At 42.6% G+C, this 22,670-nt stretch overlaps 3 protein-coding genes across 3 annotated transcripts in view; 1 reads left to right on the top strand and 2 right to left on the bottom strand.

The window, feature by feature from the left end:
• Positions 1–5,338: 5,338 nt before the first annotated feature.
• The window catches only part of LOC309564723 (uncharacterized protein), a gene marked incomplete at both ends in the record, with an annotated part of 91,741 nt that continues 74,409 nt past the window's right edge, over positions 5,339–22,670 (bottom strand). The window contains one exon of the mRNA XM_082269406.1: positions 5,339–5,765. Within this exon, the coding sequence (XP_082125532.1) occupies positions 5,339–5,765 (427 nt within the window). The remainder of the gene's footprint in view (positions 5,766–22,670) is intronic.
• Positions 6,044–6,436, top strand: LOC309564791 (histone H2A type 1-like; the record flags this gene model as incomplete). The annotated part of the gene is made up of 1 exon (XM_082269472.1): positions 6,044–6,436. The coding sequence occupies one exon, from the start codon at positions 6,044–6,046 to the stop codon at positions 6,434–6,436; it is 393 nt and encodes a 130-aa protein (XP_082125598.1).
• Positions 7,937–21,473, bottom strand: LOC309564725 (histone H2B 1.1-like; the record flags this gene model as incomplete). Its single annotated transcript, XM_082269408.1, has 2 exons — positions 7,937–8,260; positions 21,120–21,473. 2 exons carry the CDS (start codon positions 21,471–21,473, stop codon positions 7,937–7,939), a joined length of 678 nt encoding a protein of 225 aa, XP_082125534.1.

Here is a 22,670-nt window from a genome sequence, read left to right as displayed (position 1 = left end):
CTCTGTCAGCAGGAAGGCCCCCTCCGTAGGCTTATCTCCGTCACGCACTCTCTCCTGTTTGAGGACACGGGTCAGCTTGTTCGGACCCGCTGTGCTGCCTGGGAGAGGGAACTGGCCTGTTCGTTCTCTGAAGACGAATGGGAGCAGATCTTCTTGAAAAACCATAAATGTTCGCGGAACGTTACGACCCAAGAAAACGGTTATAAAATTGTTTCTCGGTGGTACCGCACCCCGACGCTCCTTCACAAGATTACACCTTCCATACCCTCCACTTGCTGGAGGTGTCTGGCGGACACTGGCTCTCTCCTCCATATTCTGTGGTCTTGCCCTCGATTGACGGCCTTTCTGGCGGAGGTCCACCGAATCATCAAACAGGTGACTACGGATGATCTGGACTTCTCACCGGCTCAATTCCTACTGCACCACTCCCCCTCCTCACATGCTTCCTACACAAAATCGCTTACTGTCCAGATGATCAACGCGGCGCGCCAATGCGTTCCTGTTCTGTGGAATTCAATGCAGGCACCTACGATTAAACAGTGGCTGCGTAGAATTGCTGTTATCGCGGAGATGGAGGAGCTCATCCATGTTGCCAATGACACCCCCACTAAACATCACAAGAAATGGGCATGCTGGGCTCACTTCACAACCACACCGGAATTTGCTACACTTAACGCTTAAGCTACGCTTATTTCTTTGGTGATACACCTTGGTTTGGTATCATATTTTGGGGCTACTTAGATGGTACATTGGTTTTCCGAATCGACACCCTCTTTCCCAATGTTTCTATTATTGTTGGCTATCATTACATACGAATTGGCATTAGCTCCCCCCCCCCTTTTTTTTTTTTTTTCTCTCTCTCTCTCCTCTCTTCCTCCTGTCTCCCCCTTCCTTTCCCCGCCTTCCCCTTCCCCCTCCTTGCCCTGCCTCCCTCCTTCTTCCTCCCTGCCCCCGACCTCCTTTAGGTGCTCTGACCTGTCTGGCTGGTCCACACGGCTCGCACCTTTCCTCAGCCCTTCCTGATGACCATTTTTTGTTCTTTCTTTTATTTTCTCCCTCTTTTTGATTCCCCCCTCCCTACCGTTGCTGTGCCTGGGCCGGTTGGGCCCGGAGCGCGCTCATGTGCAAGGTCATGACCCTTTTGGCTTAGAGTGCCTCACAGTGGTTCTCCTTTTCTTTTGTGTTCCTAAGCTGTACGGGTTTGTTACTGGTTTTCTGTACCCCCTCACATTGTTGGATATGGGGATTCTGGATCTGAACCTTCCCCTCTCGGGGTTTGGTATATCATTACAGGTTACACATTCTATGCCAGATTTGACAGATGCTCCTGGACCGATGCGCATAGCTTTGAGCTTGCGACGCCTTACGTTGGTCCTGGGTCTTATTGGCCTTTTTATGTCTGCAACTGTGGGTGGGGAACTCAATTGTTTTGATATATACTGTATATGTATATTTACTTGCATATGGTTGTCATTTTTGCTGTATTGTATCTTTATTATTCAATAAAACGTTTGGAAAAAAAAAAAAAAAAGATTGATCATCCGACGTGTGGCATCCGAGGGTTGGCGTCCTAACATAAAGCCGGACTGATCTAGGGCAATGAGGGAGGGGAGGACATGATGGAGTCTATTTGCCAGGAGTTTGGCGTAGATCTTTACATCCACATTAAGAAGGGATATTGGGCGGAAATTTGAGGGGGTATCTGGTGTTTTCCCCGGTTTCGGGATGGTCACCACATGGGCCAGCAGCATCTCCTCTGGAAAGGAACCCTTGGCAGCCGAGGATAGGAAAACAGCAAGGAGTTGGGGGGACAGAACGGGGAGATATGTTTTAAAGTACTCTGAAGGAAGGCCGTCTGGGTTGGTGTCCTCGAAGAGTCCTACGTGATAAGCCTCGGAGGCTTCCTGCAGAGCCATGACGGCGGAGCTCTGGAAGCGCAGGTCGGTCTTGAAGTCCTGGGCGATCTCTCGGACTAGGCGCTGGAAGGGCAGCTTGCGGATGAGCAGCTCGGTGGATTTCTGGTAGCGGCGGATCTCCCGGAGAGCCACGGTGCCGGGCCTGTAGCGGTGAGGCTTCTTGACTCCGCCGGTAGCCGGGGCGCTCTTGCGGGCGGCTTTGGTGGCCAGCTGCTTGCGGGGAGCTTTCCCTCCGGTGGACTTACGAGCGGTCTGCTTGGTTCTTGCCATGGCGGAGAAACTCTTCTAATCTCCAGACGGAACAGAAGTGTGAGAACACGGGCTGTGCGGCGTCTATTTATACAGACCGCGCTCCGCGTTTATTGGTTAGTGCTGACCACGCCTTCTTAGGTTTAATTGGACTATTTCTTAGAGCTCTAATCAGCCAATGACTGAGTTGTGTGATTCAGCCTTCAGTAGGGCGGGGCTTTCCCAGCTAGAGGTCACATGGGACAGATTAACCCGAACCTGCCCGGAAAGCTGTGCGCGCCATTCCTGAAATAGGAGACATTAGAAATATTGTGAAGATGAAATGCTTTGTGAAATCCACTAAAGGACAATTTTACTATAAACTGCCCAGGAAGGATCATCGGGAAATGTTTTATTGAATCGGAAATAATTTCTGGCTTTATAAAGTCGTTTTTTTCTTAGTGATCAGTAAGGTGTCAGAGTTTAGATTTGATTTTCAGGTAAAATCTCTAATGAAGGTTTCTATGAAACGTGTAATACTTCCTATCCTATCATATAGAAAGGTAGAGATCTATGAGAAAAGTCATCTCACTATCATGTTCTGTATGTAGCAATGGGGGAGGGGATTCTGCATTCTGAGGACTTGGAATAAAAGAGAAGATATGGAAATGTTTTACATTATTCAATCATCTTCACATTCCATTTCTATTCATCTTCTTGATAATAAAGAATTGATGAGATTTCTCGGTTAAATGTCTCATCTGATGATCTCAGGTTTCAGTGTCGGATTTGGCGGTATAATAGGGCTGATTATTTCTCTGTAACGTTCTTTACAATTCAGGCGGCAAATTTAAAAAGGAGCAATTTGAAATCTGAGCCAATCACAGCTGTGGGCGTTTCCTTCTTCAGTCAATAATGTCTTTCTTATAAGGATTTTAAAGAAATGCATTCTGAAATCTTTAATCGTTCCCCCCCCCCCCCCAAAAAAAAATACTTGTTCAGTAGACTTTTCATTAATTTCTATAGGAAACCTTCTCTAGCAGGGCGAATTCTGGATTGTGAAGTAAAAGAAAAGACTGCAAGAAATGAACATTTATATTTCTAACGTATTTATTATTCTTGGTTAGATAAACTGCCCGACAATTCAGAGGACGGTTGATCGATGTTCCCGAAGGAAGAGATGTCAAATTTTAGTGTCGGATTATTCTATTTGAGATAATTGCAACGTTCCATAGAATTACGGCGGGAAATTTGAATTATATAATGTAAAAATTTCACCAATCACAGTTCTCTGTCTCTAATTCTGCTGAATATCTTCTGGAGATCAAAGGATGGAGGGAAATGTCAGCCAGTCCCTGTAAGGAGATCACATCCTTCCTTCACATTAAATACGATATAAACAAATATAATAACTAAATAAATATATAGCACGTTGTTCCCTCAGCGGGGTCACAATCTTAGGTGAGGAAATCTACAATCAGATCTCCTAAACATCTATATGCCGCACTCACACATTCTTACAATAAAACATCCTCCACAATCTCCCGCCTTACATTGTTACTTTATCTCAAATCACACGTTGAGAAGACCGAGTAGCTTTTATTCCACAACACAATGGGGGGGAGAAGCAAGAGAAACGATACATTGTATCTATTCAATCAGCCCAGCCAAATCTTTGTCTATTTGTATCTATTTCCATCACCAACAGCAGATCGATGTCCATAGATAAAGCCATAAGCTGCCTGATAGGTAAATGACACAAAATATGTACAAAGTATCAGCTACATACAAATCTGATCACAATATCACCTCAGACAGCACACAGTCCTTTATAAAAGTTAGAAATAGAAAAATGTTCCTACGTCATTCCACATGTTTAACACAATTACTAATATCTACACATTTATAGATGAATCATCATTAGCAGATTAAAAACCTAAAGTGTTAGTAATAAAGGAGCTAAGGAATAAAGGCCTCCTCACAGGGTGGTGCTGTGAATGCGAGCATAAAAAGGTGCCACATCCCAAATATAATAGTAAATTGATCAGTGAACTCTTATGGACTTTTTAGGCACCAAACTACACAAAATGTTTTAAAAATTATACCTGTTGTTACATTTTGTTCTTAAAACTAGTGATCGACCGTTATAGTTTTTTTTTTTTTTTTTTTTTTATTGCCGATACCGATAGTTTGGTCATCGCATATCGGTAAATATCAACCGATATTTTCTAAAATTAAAATAAATTAAAAAAAAATAATATATATATATACATATATGTTTTATTATTATTTTTTTTACAGGTACTCTTGTGGAGGGATCTGGGGGTCTAAAAGACCCCAAACCCCTCCTCTGCGCTTGGAAACATTCAAAACGCCACGTTTGGCTGTTTTATATGCTGTAATTTATTAGAATTTTGCGCAGAATGTGGGGAAGTCCCCTCCCCCTCCTTGTAATGGCAGGCTGTCCAATGACTTCATTGGAGAATTGTCTTCTTCTATAAAGGACTGTGTGCTGTCCGAGGTGATATTGTGATCAGATTTTTGTGTAGCTGATACTTTGTACATATTTTGTGTCATTTACCTATCAGGTAGCTTATGGCTTTATCTATGGACATCGATTTGCTGTTGGTGATGGAAATATATACAAATAGACAAAGATTTGGCTGGGCTGATTGAATAGATAAATGTTTCATTTTTCTTGTTTCTCTCCCCCATTGTGTTGTGGGATAAAAGCTCCGCGATCTTCCCAACGTGTGATTTGAGATAAAGTAACAATGTAAGGCGGAGGATGTTTTATTGTAAGAATGTGTGAGTTCGGCATATACATGTTTATTCAGCTCTGCCGCCTTGTGGTGATTCCTGGTAGAACAGTCGGGTGTGTGTGCATTACGAGGCGATGAATAGGGAATGTATAGAGGCGAGTATATAGTATAGAGTGGAGATAGATCTCCGCAATAAATCTAGAATCAGGATGGGAATAGAAGGAAGGTTCGATCCACTCCCCTCCCAGTCTAGGCGATCTACAGTACTTATCTAAAGATAATTTAAAGAGAAAAGTTTTCTATTTTCTAAAAATTAATTAACTTCCTAAATGACAAAACACAAAGATCGGAGTAGAGCTCTGCTGTGATGTCTGTGGGTGGCTCTTAGAAGAGCCTTTGTGTGTTGTTGGGGTGATGGGTGGGGGAGGGGTATTACTTGGCGCTGGTGTACTTGGTGACAGCCTTGGTGCCCTCGGAGACGGCGTGCTTGGCCAGCTCTCCGGGCAGGAGGAGGCGGACAGCGGTCTGTATCTCCCGGGAGGTGATGGTGGAGCGCTTGTTGTAATGAGCCAGGCGGGAAGCTTCGCCGGCGATGCGCTCGAAGATGTCATTGACGAAGGAGTTCATGATGCTCATGGCCTTGGAGGAGATGCCGGTGTCGGGGTGGACCTGCTTGAGTACCTTGTAGACGTAGATGGCATAACTCTCCTTCCTGCTCTTCCTCCGCTTCTTGCCGTCCTTCTTCTGGCTCTTGGTCACGGCTTTCTTGGAGCCCTTCTTGGGCGCCGGGGCGGACTTGGCTGGTTCAGGCATGATCAAGGATAAGAATGTTTTCTCCGCTCTGAGAAGAGAAAGTGTACTGGCGCCGCCCTCATGTGCTGCTTATATAGGCGGTCCTATGCAAATGAGCCTCCTCCCTCCTCACTCTTCTATTGGAGGACTCAGCCATGTGATGGGGAGTGACGTCATGCTTTCCTACCTCTTTTACCGATTGGTCTAGATACAAACCTAGAGGTTATTGGCTGGCTTCAAACGTGGCCAATCACAGGGCGAGACGTCATATCATTCAGAGTATAACAGGAAAGGGAGCGGCTCCAGCCATTCACATCTCTTTGAGAACTCCATTATCACAGAATCATGTCTGGCCGCGGTAAACAAGGAGGAAAGGTTCGGGCTAAGGCCAAGACCCGATCATCCCGGGCTGGTCTGCAGTTCCCAGTCGGTCGTGTTCACCGCCTGCTCAGGAAGGGTAACTATGCCGAGCGGGTCGGGGCCGGAGCTCCCGTCTATCTCGCCGCTGTTCTCGAGTATCTCACCGCTGAAATCCTCGAGCTGGCCGGCAACGCCGCCCGCGACAACAAGAAGACCCGCATCATCCCCCGACACCTCCAGCTCGCCGTCCGCAACGACGAGGAGCTCAACAAGCTGCTCGGGGGCGTCACCATCGCCCAGGGAGGAGTCCTGCCCAACATCCAGGCCGTGCTGCTGCCCAAGAAGACCGAGAGCCACAAGGCTGCCAAGACCAAGTAATCCTCTTCCTCACCAAACACAAAGGCTCTTCTCAGAGCCACCCACAACTACATACAAAGAGCCTCATACCTCATTCTGTGTCTTACAACAAATCACATCTATCACTCAGTAGGAAAAGTTTTTCATTCCTACAAATACCTCTAAAAAGCAAACAACTTGCTTATTAACCCTTCTAATACCGGGGACTTGTAGTGAGAACATTTCCTACATCTAAAGAGAGCCTTCCACTCATTATTGGAGAATCTCCTTTCTAAAGTTCTCATCTCCCTCCAGGAACTCCTCGTCATTCCCCATCCTTTATTCCTGCTGAATGGATTCTACAAATCAGCAATTACCAAACAAAACATCTTCCCAAGGATCTCCGATATCATCCAAGTCAGGATTCTCCTGTAAAGGAAGAAAAAACGTTCAGAACTGTGATTGGCTCAAATTTCCCGCAGGAATAGCATGGAAAGTTACAATCCTCTCTGATTGGCTGATCTGACATAAAATCTCCCTTCCGGGGAAAATTCATCAACGGTCAGCCTCTGCTTCCAGGCAGTTTTATAAGCATTGAAATGTTACATTGTTTTAGGGTTTGATTTTACTACAGAATCCTCAGCCATTACTGGCGGATGAAAGGAACGCCCACAGCTCTGATTGGCTCAGATTTTAAATTTGCCCGCCTGAATTGTGGAGAACGTTACAGAGAAATAATCAGCCCTATTATACCGCCAAATCCGACATTTATCCGAGAAATATCAACACTTCATAGTTTTATTTTCACCGCTTAGTGAGGAATGACTACAAATGGAATCTGAAGATGAAAGAAAAGAGAACATATGAAAATGTTTTACATTATTTAAAGTCCTCAGAATCCCCCACACACAACATGAGGACTTCTCTCATAGATCTCTACCTTTCTACATGATGGGAAATAAAGGATTGCATGTTTCATTATCAGATCTGTGTAGAACTATATCTCCCCTCTGCCTGATATACAATTTGTACATATAGCAGATGCACAGATTTCTTCTTCCTGTATTACAATCGGAATGTTCACAAAAATTCCATCTTTGAAACATTCTATTTCTAGAATCATCTCAGTATTAGTGATCTCCATTCTTTTCATAATGAAATATACATTTTTAGGTTCAGTTCCAGGATAAACTATGATCTATTCTCCTGACTCAGCAATCGGCTCCACCACCCTGAGTGCTGACTGTACAATCTCCTATAGATCTACTGACCGCCCAATAAGATTCCACATATAATATTGTCCTGTTCTAACATCTATTGTTCAATCTGCTTTATGTTTAGCAGAGTGTATGGGCAGCCAGACATCGCTCCATTCAATTTCTTACTGAAACAATTAGCGGAAGTTCTTATTGTTACACGATAAATATATAGAAATTACATTTCTGAGTTATGAATCATCATCAGCCCTTTGTGTGAGAAGGTGGGTGGCCCTGAGAAGGACCTTTGTTGGGGTGAAGTGGGGTAAGCGGTGGGTGTCAGGGTTTAGCCTCCGAATCCGTAGAGAGTGCGGCCCTGGCGTTTTAGGGCATAGACGACATCCATGGCGGTGACGGTCTTCCTCTTGGCGTGCTCGGTGTAGGTGACGGCATCGCGGATGACATTCTCCAGGAAGACTTTGAGCACTCCGCGGGTCTCCTCATAGATGAGTCCGGAGATGCGCTTGACACCCCCTCTGCGGGCCAAACGTCGGATGGCGGGTTTGGTGATGCCCTGGATGTTGTCCCGGAGCACCTTCCTGTGGCGCTTAGCGCCTCCTTTCCCCAGACCCTTTCCTCCTTTACCGCGCCCAGACATGATGATTCTCTGCTACAAAGACAGACTGAGATCAGCTGTCTGCCCGCCCTCCTTATATACAGCCTGAGCGGACCAGATGGAAACCTTCCTGCGAAAGAGGCGGAGTCACACCATTCATACAAAATAAAGATAATCTTATTCATTTATAAGGCTCCTAATCATTATATTATATTCAGATACATTAATGTTGCATTACATACACAGCAATACATTTCCAGAAGATTCATGTATTCCTTCTTCTCATTTATTTTCGATTTATTCCTGGAGATTACACGAACAGGAAACTTAACACTTTATTACCAGAAACAAAGTAACCAGTTTCATGAAATTGTTCATAGTAATTTCATATAATTTAAATTTATAAATATTGTGAAAAGGAAACAAAGACACACATCTTCAGACATTTCACAGGCTGAGCGGACCTGATGGGAGACATGCTGAGAAGGGGGCGGGGTTCAGTCATTTATTACACTGCAGAGAAGTTAATTTATTTAGAAGCTTTTAAATGTTTTACTGAATAGAAACGGGTGTAATTTATCAGAAGCGCAATGTTTCCTTTATTGATCCACTGTACATTTTTTTCTGACATATCATGATGATATATATATATATATATATATATATATATATATATATATATATATATATATATATGTATATTTATTTCCCTTACTTAGAAACATTGTCAATATTTTGCTATTTCTATTTACAAAACGGGACCGATAAAATAGAAACATTTGTTTTATTAATTCATTGTACATATGTATCTGGCAGTGTCATTATTACTACATATTTCTACCAACACTTTCACTTTTTTATTCTGGTTTTAATATGAGGGAAATCTGTAACTACTTCATCTCTGAAAGACAGAACACTAATTATCGACCAGTTCCACGATCATATACAGAAGTGTATATGTTAATTTTCTCGGATATATGTCTCATCTGATGATCTCAGTGTCGGATTTGGCGGTACAATAGAGCTGATTATTTCTCTGTAACGTTCTTCACAATTCAGGCGGCAAATTCAAAACAGAGCAATATAAAATCTGAGCCAATCAGAGATGTGGGCGTTTCCTTCTTTAGCCAGTAATGTCTTTCTTATAAGGATTTCAAAGAAATGTATTCTGAGATCTTTCTCCGTTCCCCCCCCCAGAAAATACTTGTTCAGTAGACTTTTCTTTGATCTCTATAGGAAACATTCTCTAGCAGGGCGGATTCTGTATTGTGAAGTAAAAGAAAAAAGACTGGAAGAAATGTGACATTTATATTTCTAACGTATTTATTATTCATGGTTAGATAAACTGCCCGACAATTCAGAGGACGGTTGATCGATGTTCCCGGAGGAAGAGATATGAGATTTTAGTGTGGGATTATTCTATCTGAGATAATTGGAACGTTCCATAGAATTCCGGCGGGAAATATGAGTTATAAAATGCGAACATTGCACCAATCACAGTTCTGGGCGTTTTCTTCCGATAATAAAATGTATTTTTCCTTCCAAGGAGTGTGAAGGGGGATCTGAGATCTGTGTTCCTTTTCAGATGGGGGATGTTTGTTTGGTATTTAATATTCAATGATCTCTAATGCTGTTGAATATCTTCTGGAGATCAAAGGATGGAGGAAAATGACAGCCAGTCCCTGTAAGGAGACCACATCCTTCCTTCACACATAAATACAATATAAACAAATATAAATAAATAAATATATAGCACGTTGTTCCCTCACCCGGATCACAATAGGAAACCTACAATCAGATCTCCTAAACATGTATATGCCGCACTCACACATTCTTACAATAAAACATCCTCCACAATCTCCCGCCTTACATTGTTACTTTATCTCAAATCACACCATAGATAAAGGCATAAGCTGCCTGATAGGTAAATGACACAAAATATGTACAAAGTATCAGCTACATACAAATCTGATCACAATATCACCTCGGACAGCACACAGTCCTTTATAGAAGTTAGAAGTAGGAAATTGTCCAATAAAGTCATTTGACATGTTTACTAACATCTACATATCTGCATCTACATGCATTTCTTGTTTTGGATAAAATGTCACTTCTCCTGCAGTGAGATAGTCTCGCGGTCCCACTACTGCTTTATTTTTCTCTGTTCTTGTTATTTTGAATTACCTTTTTATTCACAATAAAATATATTGAGGAGAAAAAAAAGGCCTGCATTCTTGCTTATAAGAAAAAACTGACCTGATGGAAGACTGATGGAAGGGGCGGGGTCACAGCCATTCAATGATCTGCAGAGAATTTAATTTACTTAGACACATTGTTAAAATGTTTCCGATTTCTATTTACAAATAAGAGACTGAAATGAAACAACTGTGTTTATTGATTCGTTGTATATATATTTATCTGGCAGTGTCATGATTACTACAGATTTCTACCAGCCCTTTCACTTTTTGTTTATTTTAGGATGTAGGGGGGAATCCGTAACGGCTACATGTCATGTCTGAAAGATGAAACATTAATTATCGGTCAGTTCCCCGATCATATACAGATCTGATAATGAAACATGTAATACTTTATTTCCCATCATATAGAAAGGTAGAGATCTATGAGAGGAGTCATCTCACTATCATGTTCTGTATGTAGCAGTGGAAGGGGGGGGGGGGGTTTCTGCATTCTGAGATCATATGGAAATGCTTTACACTATTCAATAATCTTCCAATTTTATTTCTGTTTATTCCGTACTAATCAATTAATCTGCCTGAAAATAAAGTGTTACAGATATTTATTGGATACATATCTCATCTGATTATCTCAGTTCTCAGTGTGGGATTTGGTGTTATAATGGGACTGGTTATTTGTCTGTAACGTTTTTCACAATTCAAGCGGGAAGATTTGAAAATGGCTAATTCAGATCTGAGCCAATCAGAACTGTGAGCGGTTTCATTATCAGCCTTCATTGGTCAGCGATGTCTTTATGAGGAATCCAAAGAATTGTATTCGGAGATTTTTCTCCATTTTCAGCCCAGAAAAGATTTGTTCCATAGACTTTTTATAGATCTCTATAACAAACTATCTCTATAACAGAGCAAATTCTGTATTCTGATGTGCAAAATCAAACCTTAAAACAGAACAATAATATTTCAACATATATATTTCCTGGAAGTGAAGGGACAGTCCCGGAAAGAGTGATATTTTCTATGAATAATTTTCAGTGTCGGATTAGCCGATCTGAGATGATTGAGCAGATACAATGTTTCACTTTTCTTGCTTCTATCCTCCATTGTGTTGTGGAATAAAAGCTCCTTTTCAAAAAAGTTTTTTTTCAGCAAAAACATGCCCCCCTTCTCCTGGGCACCCAGTTCTTCCATGACATATTTGGGCATTCAACTCACCTCCCAGTCCTGTGCAGCACCCTCAAATCTTCAGAAGTATGAGATGAACCCCAAAAACTTGGAAAGGTGGATCTCACACGTACCAACACAGACTATCCCCCAATTTAACTGATCCCAAAAGGTTTTTGATTAAATAGCGGAATAGAAAATATGATCCAAAAAATTGTATGTATCTCACACGTACACAACCACACTAGGCCCCGATTACTATTGTTTGTACCCCTAAAAGGCTGGATGAGGAGTAGGGGGAGTATGGAACAGGCAGCACCCTCAAATCTTCAGAAGTATGAGATGAACCCCAAAAACTTGGAAAGGTGGATCTCACACGTACCAAAACAGACTATCCCCCAATTTAACTGATCTCCAAAGGTTTTTGATTAAATAGCGGAATAGAAAATATGATCCAAAAAAGTGTATGTATCTCACACGTACACAACCACACTAGGCCCCAATTACTATTGTTTGTACCCCTAAAACGCTGGATGAGGAGTAGGGGGAGTATGGAACAGGCAGCACCCTCAAATCTTCAGAAGTATGAGATGAACCCCAAAAACTTGGAAAGGTGGATCTCACACGTACCAACACAGACTATCCACCAATTTAGGGGAAAAAAATATATAATAGACAGATAGAGGGAGAGCCGAGACTCAGGAGGATTAGCACAATGTATTTTGGGGTGTCATTTTTGCTATGTGCATACTATGTGTTTGAAATATCTTATAAATCAGGGGTCTTCAAACTATGGCCATCCAGTTGTTTAGGAACTACAATTCCCATCATGCCTAGTCATGTCTGTGAATATCAGAGTTTTACAATGCTTCATGGGACATGTAGTTCCGCAACAGCTGGAGGGCCATCGTTTGAGGATCCCTGTTATAAATGAACAACTTTGTGTAAAAAAAATGCACTTTAATTTTCTTTTCATATTTTCCAAAAACTTGAAAAGAAATTACATGTTCAAAAGACTCATTATGCTTAACAGAATATACGTTTGGGTGTTTACTTTGCTAAATGGGGTAATTTTGTGGGCGTTTCATTTGCACTGGTGCTCAAGGGCCTTCTTTTTTTTTTAAACATACATTTTTATTGAAAGTTTTTCAGATAATACAGTAATAACAAAGTATTGGGTAAGGCCGTGATTACATAAACAGAAGCATTAACATCAGCTTCAAATGTGCAAATACAGGAAAAATTGTCAATGAGCAAAAAAAGGCATGTTGAGAGCCCCTAACATAGGGAACCCCCAACCATAATTGCATTATAGGCATACCAGTAAGAGTAGTACCTCAATAAACCATGGGCGAGGGCGGACCTAGAACCCGAACGGAGTGGGAAGATGAAAAGAGGAGTACCTGTCCCCCCCAATGGGAACACACTGTGAACAGGTAGTCCCCAGCGTCGCTTACTGGACAAAGCGGGCTGCCACTACCCGCCCCCTCACTCCGGGGTCCAGGCCGCCAGCGTGTGGTGAGCCCATTACAAAGCAAATGGTGAGCACCATTTACTACTAGCAGACAATTGGAAACCTCAAAACATGCCAGACTTGTTGATTACAATGAGAATCGCCATCGCAGCCTGGAGGGAACTACATAAACACACAAATGTAGGAGATGCCCATTGTAAACAAAGACTACCTATCCGACTACTAGACATCTTGATCCCATGTCTATCTACCCTAAAATGGAAGGACAGTGACATCCACTGGATTGACGACCTCTTTAGCGACATCGACTGAAACCATTTACTTCCCTCACTCAACAATACCAAATCCCTCGTTCGGAACTATAGACTTACACTCGTATCTCCACGTTCCTGACTAAAAACCCACCAGCACCCATCACTATTCCATACCCAGTATACCAGTTCCTCACAACCCCTCCTGGGTCGATAAAAGGCATCACCTTCTTCTATAACATATTCCATGCCAAAAAAAAAAACTTTTCAAAAATGAAATCCCATGATTAAGTGGGAGGGCGACCTCCAACGACCTTTCTCACCACAACAGTGGACCCACACCTTCCGGCACTCGTACGGGGTGTCGAAATGCACCAACCACTGGGAACTGTCGTAGAAAATTCTCTCCCGCTGGTACCTTACACCATATAGGCTGTCTCAATTCTACCCAGCACACTCCCCGCTCTGCTGGCGAGAGTGTGGCCAGGTTGGCAACTTATACCACATCTTGTGGACATGTAAAAACCTTACAAGCTTCTGGAACCAGGTCTTTGGCCTCATCTCCTCTGTAACACAATCGCCCATTAAGCTAAATCCGGCTTTGGCACTCAATACCCTGGCCATCGATCTGCTTCCTAGTAAGGTCAGATGGGTTGTTTCACACATTTTGCTGGCCGCTAGGGCCACCATTACTAGGAGATGGAAAAAAAAAAGAAGCACCAAACCTATTGGAGGTTGTAGCCTCAGTGACACTCACGTTTGAATTTAAGAAATCACTAGCATTACAGTCCCATTCTCTTAGGACACATACCAAACACTGGGAACCATGGATCACTTGGAATGATAAATGAGTGTTAATTGTTTCTGACTATATCTCTCGAATAACAATACCTTGTATTACTTGTTGTTTATGTAAATTTATTTTTTCTGTTGTGTCTTTTGACACCTTGAATGCATTTCTTGTATCTGCTGTTTAAAACCAATAAAAATCTGTTTGGGGAAAAAAAAGAAGTAAGTGTCGGCCATAAAAGGCCCCAAAAATTAGCTCACATGGTTTGAACTGACAGCAAATAACTTAGTATTTGATGGCTAGAGGTACAGTAGGCATGCACAGTATACAGAAGTAAGTGTTGGCCTGTATAGGCTCCAAAAATTAGCTCACATGGGTTTAACTGACAGACCATTGTTAGACCATGTGTCTGTGGTCAGATGTATCTTGGCACCAACACTGTGTGCCAGAGATATATTCACTTGCCGCTGAACATGGCCATACAGCTCTGGAATGCCCTTTTGCGAGAAATATTTCCTGCTTGGGACCTCCCATTGTGTTGTTCCAATGGCCACAAATTTACAAAAGGCCTCCGAGTCCCACAGTTGATATGGCAGTAGTTTGCGGGCTATCAGTTCCGACAAGCCAGCAGTCAAACGTTGGGCAAGAGGGTTATCCGGCATCATTATTTATTTCCGCTCCAACATTTGGACCACAGAAGCCTGCCTTTTTCCAGAACAACGTGATGACGGCATCATGGAAGGGGGAGTGGAGGGCAAATGTGAGGAGAGATGAGAAGGAGAAGGGGCTGGACGATGAGAGCCTGGAGTGTTGCTTTGTGGGTTCTGATGGTGTTGCTCCCACTGGGCTCGGTTATGGGAGTTCAGGTGCCTTCTTAAGGCGGTGGTCCCTAGGTGAGTGTTGGGCTTACCGCGACTTATGCATGGACTACAAAGGCTGCAGATGACAACACTGTTGTCAGCAACGGACACATTAAAAAAAACCCACACTGCGGAGCCATGTGCCGGCGTCCTGCTAATGCCAGATGTGACTGTACATGGTTGATGGCTCACTCCTGATACATTTGCAGTCTGCTTTCTACCTCTTGTGCAATGCAAATTCTGCCTGCCTCTCCTCCCTATCTGCCGGCCCGTCTCCCCCTCTGAACTCCCTTCCTCTTTCTCTCTTGTGGACTCCCACGTGATGTCCATAGGCTCGTCATCATCCACGTCACCTTCCCCACTACTAACATTCAAGATCTCTGAGTAGGCAGCAACAGCGGGGACCAACCTCCTTGGGCTGATCTGGGTACTGTCGTCAGACTGCTGAGTGGCGGCTGTTGCTACCTCCTCTTCCTGATCCAATGCCAACAATGGCTGTGCATCGCAAACGTCTTGTGATGGATTGGAAAATAATTCCAGTGACTCAAATGGAGGGTATGTGGTGGTGGTGTCTTTGGGGGTGCACACAGCAGAGCGTGAAGAGGGTGCAGATAGAGAGGATGAGGAGGGTGCAGAAGAGGAAGGCTGAGTGACCCACTCAACCAAGTCTGGTGTGTCCTTTGCCGTAATTGCACGCGCCTTTTGAAACTTCACAGTTAGGCTCCGGCCTATTGCTCCTGCCCTACCACTACCACCCCTGCATACGTCTCTGTCTCTTCCTCTGCCTGTCATGTTTTTTAATTACCGTGTGACAAAAGTCTCTAGAGAATTGCATTATATCTGGAAAAAGGTAGATAACACCCCACTTCAATATGTGGTATTGGGGTATCTATCACACCAGTTCTACAAATAATTGGCCAGTAACTGTTGTCACTTTGTGTAGCACAGTCAACACAGCAAGAGAGGACAATTTTTTGCAGGACTAAAGTACACTCTTAGAAAAGTATACTGTTAAAAAACACCCCACTTCAATATGTGGTATTGTGGGGCCACTGGTCTATCACACCAGTTGTTGAAAAAAATGGCCAGGGAGTTTATCGCTGTGTGTATCAGACTTAACTCAGCAAAAGAGGCAATATTGTTGCAGGACACAAATGCACTTGTAAAAGTATACTCAGATAACACCCCACTTCAATATGTGGTATTGGGGGGCCACTGGTCTATCACACCAGTTCTACAAATAATTGGCTAGGGAGTTTGTCACTGTGTGTAGTATTGCTGCAGCAATGCTCAGTCAGCACACCTGTCACAATGCTGCACAGTGCACAATACTACTACTAATCCACTATAATATGCTTTCTACAAAGTATATTATACTGTAGATTAACCCCCTCCCCCACCCCCTTTTTAGTGCACTGCACAGCAATACCAAAAAAATTGCAGCCCTTTAAATGACTGTTGTGGACATTAACAGAGCAATTTGTGTCACTGCTGACGATCTCTAACTGCCCCTACAGCACAGACTGGATACCTGCCCCCAATACTAAAGAGACTGTAATAGACCCTATACCGACATTGCAGCACTTTAAATGACTTTTGTGGACATTAACAGAGCGATTTGTGTCACTGCAGATGACGATCTCTAACTGCCCCTACAGCACAGACTGGATAACATGTCCCTATACTGAAGAAAGACTGGACCTATACCGATATACCAGCCCTGAAAAGGACTATTGTGGACATTAACATAGCAATTTGTGTGACTGCAGCCAATCTCTAACTACCCCTAAAGCAACCCCTGGATACCTGTCCCTAACCTGAAAAGAGACTGTAGAAGGCCTATACGGAAATACCAGCCCTGAAAAGGACTTTTGTGGATCTTCACAGTGCTATATGTGTCTAGCAAACTCTCACTGATGAGCACAGCAGACCTCTCCCTACACTGGCAAAAAGAGGAACGTGAAATGGCCGCCAGGTCAGGTCTATTTATAGGGTAGGGGGACTGTCCATGTGCTGAAATGTTTCAATTGGCTGTCCTGTTCCACCTGACGGCTGTGTCATGGGTCAAAGTTCTCCCCAATGTAAACTAATATGGCCGTCGCAAACTACGCCATGTGTTTGCAAATTTGTCGGGTAGCAACCAAGCAAAATTTGCCGTGAACCGACCGCCGGGCGAACCGCAAGGCCATCTCTATTAAGTGGTTAATGTTAGCAGCAATATACTGTTTGAACCAATAATGTGTTAGTTTATAGACAATATTTGAGCAGCAAACACCACTTGTTGAAGATTTCATTGCTTGGTGGGTGAACCTTCTCGAAAGGGGCAAACTTGATCTTTGGACACATTTGTGTGTGTGTGTGTGTGTGTGTGTGTGTGTGTGGGGGGGTGATTTTTGTATAATTTTCAGGTCATTAATCTCTTTTCTTGTGCTTTTCAGGGGTTTTATTGCTCTAGTTGACTAAATTCAAATGTCCATATTTACTCTGTAGCACTTAAAACCCTAACTAAAAAAAAAACAAAAAAAAAAAAACATAAATTATAATACATTTAAAAAAGAGCACTTTTTTTTTTTTATTTTCCCAGCCTTGTTCCCAGAGACTTTAATGACGTTCGTTGTTCAGCTCCGAAGTTATGTGATGTTCGGAAGTTATGGAACGATGGGGGGGTCCAGGATTGGAGATTATATGTAACTTCACCAATAAATGAGCTAAACATTTCAGTGAAACAATTTTCTACTTCTAACTTATATAAAGGACTGTTATCCGAGGTGATATTATTGTAATCAGATTTGTATGTAGCTGATACTTTGTACATATTTTTGTCATTTACATATCAGGCAGCTCATTGATTTAGCTATGTACAATGATCTGTTGCTTATTCATTAAATAGATACAGATAGACAAAGATTTGACTGGGCTGACCGAGTAGATACAATGTTTCGTTTTTCTTGCTTCTATTCCCCATTGTGTTGCGAGTTAAAAGCTCCACGATCTTCCCAAATACAAAGTAACAAATTTATGGCGGGAGATTGTTGAGAATCTGTTATTGTAACAATGTTTGAGTGAGGCATAAAAGTTTAGTAACCTCTGCCACCTTGTGGTCATTCCAGGTACAACACCTCGGTGTGTGCAGTACAAGGATATGAATAGGAAATGGCTAGAAAGTGGAGATGATCTCCGCAAAAAAATATAGAATATATAGAAATAAATTATTATGACTATTATATATTTATTGAAGCCTCACAAACATGTCACCCACATCTCTGTACAAAGAGCAGGACATACGCAGCATTTATTCCTATTCTTAAATAAGGATATATTTTATTAATGTGATAAATTGTATTATTACTGTCAGATGAAGTGCACTCTAAAGGCAAACACTTTGTCTTCTTATCGCACTCAGACTTGTAATACAGGTGAATAGTAATGAGGGGAAATGTGATCACAGGACATCATTCTCTCATCTCTTTTACTTCCAATCTTTTCTATGCTGATCGTCTACTCACCGCTAAACTCCTCCAACCAAAACCATGCACACCTACATAGAGCTCCAATGTCAGAACACATTGTACTCCATATTTCCAGAAATTATTTCCCCAATTTGCTATTAATAGACCACGCCTATGATGGCTCCGAGTTGCTATATTTAAATCTCCCACCATAATTCTACTGGCCGTTAGGAAGATTCAGCCGCATTATACCGCTAAAGCCGACATTGTAGAAGTTCTATTCATAGATCTGTTCATCTTCCTCCAAAATGACGTCACTTGTGTCGGTTTTCAGCTTTCAAATATTTTCTCCAAAGCGGTAAAATCCTCGAAGATTACTGCCACAAGCCCGCCAAGTAAACCCAATCTTTTTTTTTTTTTTTTTTTTTTTTTTTTTTTAATTACCAAACCCAACGGATCTTCTCAGAGTCACCCACTTCTATCTAAGAAGGAGCCGGACATACATGTGTGGGAGATCTGATTGTATAATTAGACACCGAAAATTGTGATCCGGGTGGGGGGACAATGTGCTATAATGACACCTGTCCGTCCTAACAGCAATTAAGTTTTTTTTTTTATATGATTTTAAAGTCTAATATAACACATTGAATTGATGTGAGTTTAGATAAGCAGGTGATCTCCTTGGTGTCCATTGCCCTCCATCCTTTAGATTAGACACATTGTTGGGATATGGGACCCATAATCCAATGATAAGGTGCAGAGAACCGTTTGATGGATCAGTAGATGACTCCGGGGTGACATAGTCGGAGCTCAGCACTAACTGCAATACATTTTGCTGTTTTTAAACATATTTGTGATGATCTGATAGAGACAACATTGATTGATTTTCCTTCCACCTATTCTGGAGCTGTTGTAGGGTCAGGAAAATTCGCATTACCCCAATTCTATTTTTCACATTATATGGGGGAGGGGGTGGGACTACAACAATAAATAGAAGACTTTACTTGCACAAGTAATAGAAATGAAGGAAACAGTGAATTGTACAGAAATCCTCTCTTCATCCATTCCCTGTTCATATTTGGCGCTATTCTTCCTTTACTGCGGTTTCCTCTTTCTTCCTTGGAGATTACACAGAAAACATTCATCTGTCACACATCATAACAATTTCATATTTATACAATATTACTGTAAAAAAAAAAAAAAAAAAAAAAAAAAAAGGCCTGCATTCTTGCTTATAAGAAAAAGCTGACCTGATGGAAGACTGATGGAAGGGGCGGGGTCACAGCCATTCAATACTCTGCAGAGAATTTCACTTACTTAGACACATTGTTAACATTTTTCTGATATCTAGTTACAAAAACTGTGTTTATTGATTATTTGTATATATTTATCTGGCAGTGTTGTGATTACTACAGATTTTTACCAGCCCTTTCACTTTTCCTTTATTTTAGGATGTAGGGGGGAAATCCGTAACGGCTACATGTCATGTCTGAAAAATGAAACATTAATTATCGGCCAGTTCCCCGATCATATACAGATCTGATAATGAAACATGTAATACTTTATTTCCAATCACATAGAAAGGTAGAGATCTATGAGAGAAGTAATCTCACTATCATGTTCTGTATGTAGCAGTGTGTGTGTGTGTGTGTGTGTGTGTGTGTGTGTGTGTGGGGGGGGGGGGGGGTAGGGATTCTGCATTTTGAACATATGGAAATGTTTTACATTATTCAATAATCTTTCATTTCTATTTCTGTTTATTCCATATTAATCGAATCTGCCTGAAAATAAAGTGTTAAAGATATTTATTGGATAAATATCTCCTCTGATGATCTCAGTGTGGGATTTGGTGTTATAATGGGGTTGATTATTTCTCTGTAACGTTTTCACAATTCAGGCGGGAAATTTGAAAATAGCTATTTCAGATCTGAGCCAATCAGAACTGTGAGCGGTTTCATTATCAGTCTTATTTAGGCAGCGATGTCTTTATGAGGAATCCAAAGAATTTTATTAGGAGATTTATCTCCGTTTTCAGCCTAGAAAATATTTGTTCCGTAGACTTCTCATAGTTCTCTATAACAAACATCCAATAACAGAGCAACTTCTGTATTCTGATGTGCAAAATCAAACCTTAAAACAGGAAAATAATATTTCTACATATATATTTCCTGGAATTGAAGGGACTGTCCGGGAAAGAGTGATATTTTCTATGAATAATTGTCAGTGTCGGATTAGCCGATCTGAGATGACTGAGCAGATATAATGTTTCACTTTTCTTGCTTCTATCCCCCATTGTGTTGCGGAATAAAAGCTTCATGATCTTCCCAGATAAAGGAACAATGTAAGGCGGGAGATTGCGGAGAATCTCTCATTGTAACAATGCAGCAGAGGTGATTAGAGCAGTTGGGTGTGTGCAGTACAAGGCGAGGAATAGGAAATGTATACAGCCAGAAAGGGGAGACGATCTCCGCAATAAAGAAGGATGAGATTAGAAGGTTTTATTCATTCCCCTTCCAGTCTGACCGACCTACTTCTCATCTCAAGATTATTAATGATGCCATTTTAAATTATCCGAAGAGCTAAAACTTGTAAAAGTAATAAATTGTACGATACATAAAAATTGTATGACAGCTCGGTTGTGTAGTATGTGGGTGGCTCTTAGAAGAGCCTTTGTGTGTTGTTGGGGTGATGGATGGGGGAGGGGTATTACTTGGCGCTGGTGTACTTGGTGACGGCCTTGGTGCCCTCGGAGACGGCGTGCTTGGCCAGCTCTCCGGGCAGGAGGAGGCGGACAGCGGTCTGTATCTCCCGGGAGGTGATGGTGGAGCGCTTGTTGTAATGAGCCAGGCGGGAAGCTTCGCCGGCGATGCGCTCGAAGATGTCATTGACGAAGGAGTTCATGATGCTCATGGCCTTGGAGGAGATGCCGGTGTCGGGGTGGACCTGCTTGAGCACCTTGTAGACGTAGATGGCATAACTCTCCTTCCTACTCTTCCTCCGCTTCTTGCCGTCCTTCTTCTGGCTCTTGGTCACGGCTTTCTTGGAGCCCTTCTTGGGCGCCGGGGCGGACTTGGCTGGTTCAGGCATGATAAGGGATAAGAATGTTTTCTCCGCTCTGAGAAGATAAAGTGTACTGGCGCTGCCCTCATGTGCTGCTTATATAGGCTGTCCTATGCAAATGAGCTGCCTTCCTCCTCACTCTTCTATTGAAAGACATGGTCATGTGATGGGGAGTGACGTCATGCTTTCCTTCCTCGTTTACCGATTGGTCTAGATGCAAACCTAGAGAGCATTGGCTGGCTTCAAACGTGGCCAATCATAGAGCGAGACGTCATATCATTCAAAGTATAACAGGAAAGGGAGCGGCTGCAGCCATTCATATCTCTTTGAGAACTCCAATATCACAGAGACATGTCTGGCCGCGGCAAACAAGGAGGAAAGGTTCGGGCTAAGGCCAAGACCCGATCATCCCGGGCTGGTCTGCAGTTCCCAGTCGGTCGTGTTCACCGTCTGCTCAGGAAGGGTAACTATGCCGAGCGGGTTGGGGCCGGAGCTCCCGTTTATCTGGCCGCCGTCCTCGAGTATCTCACCGCTGAGATCCTCGAGCTGGCCGGTAACGCCGCCCGCGACAACAAGAAGACCCGCATCATCCCCCGACACCTCCAGCTGGCAGTCCGCAACGACGAGGAGCTCAACAAGCTGCTCGGGGGCGTCACCATCGCCCAGGGAGGAGTCCTACCCGTGCTGCTGCCCAAGAAGACCGAGAGCCACAAGGCCGCCAAGACCAAGTAATCACCACCGGTTCATCCACGTCACCCAACACAACGGCTCTTTTCAGAGCCACCCACCCATCCATACATAGAGCTGCATACATCTACATTGTTATTCGGAGATCTAATTGTAACAATGAAAGATTGCATTTATTTTCCAGGTAGGAAATAAAATACTTACTATGACTAGAAGGTGTGATTCCCCATGGGGGGGAACAATGTCTTAGGATGACACGTGGCAGTAATAAGAAATGATGATAGATGTTTATATTGGAACGCTTTCAGTGTCCCTTTTTATAGAGCAATGTCCTCTCATTACAGGGACTCCTCTTCATTCTCCTCCATCCTTTACTTTAAATCATTCTAGAAATAACAATCCCCCCCCCCCTCCTTCACTCTCACCGCAACACAAATATACATTGTCATGTCATCTCTCATGGAATCTCACAGTTCTGATTGCTGCAATCTTCATGTTTCCCGCCACAATTCTCTTTACACTTCCCATCTACCATCA

This window comes from Pelophylax lessonae (genome assembly GCF_965119305.1).
Source record: "Pelophylax lessonae genome assembly, chromosome: 9".
Taxonomy (NCBI): domain Eukaryota; kingdom Metazoa; phylum Chordata; class Amphibia; order Anura; family Ranidae; genus Pelophylax; species Pelophylax lessonae.
The sequence above is the reverse complement of the archived record's forward strand: the minus strand, read 5'-3'. Positions and strand labels throughout refer to the sequence as shown.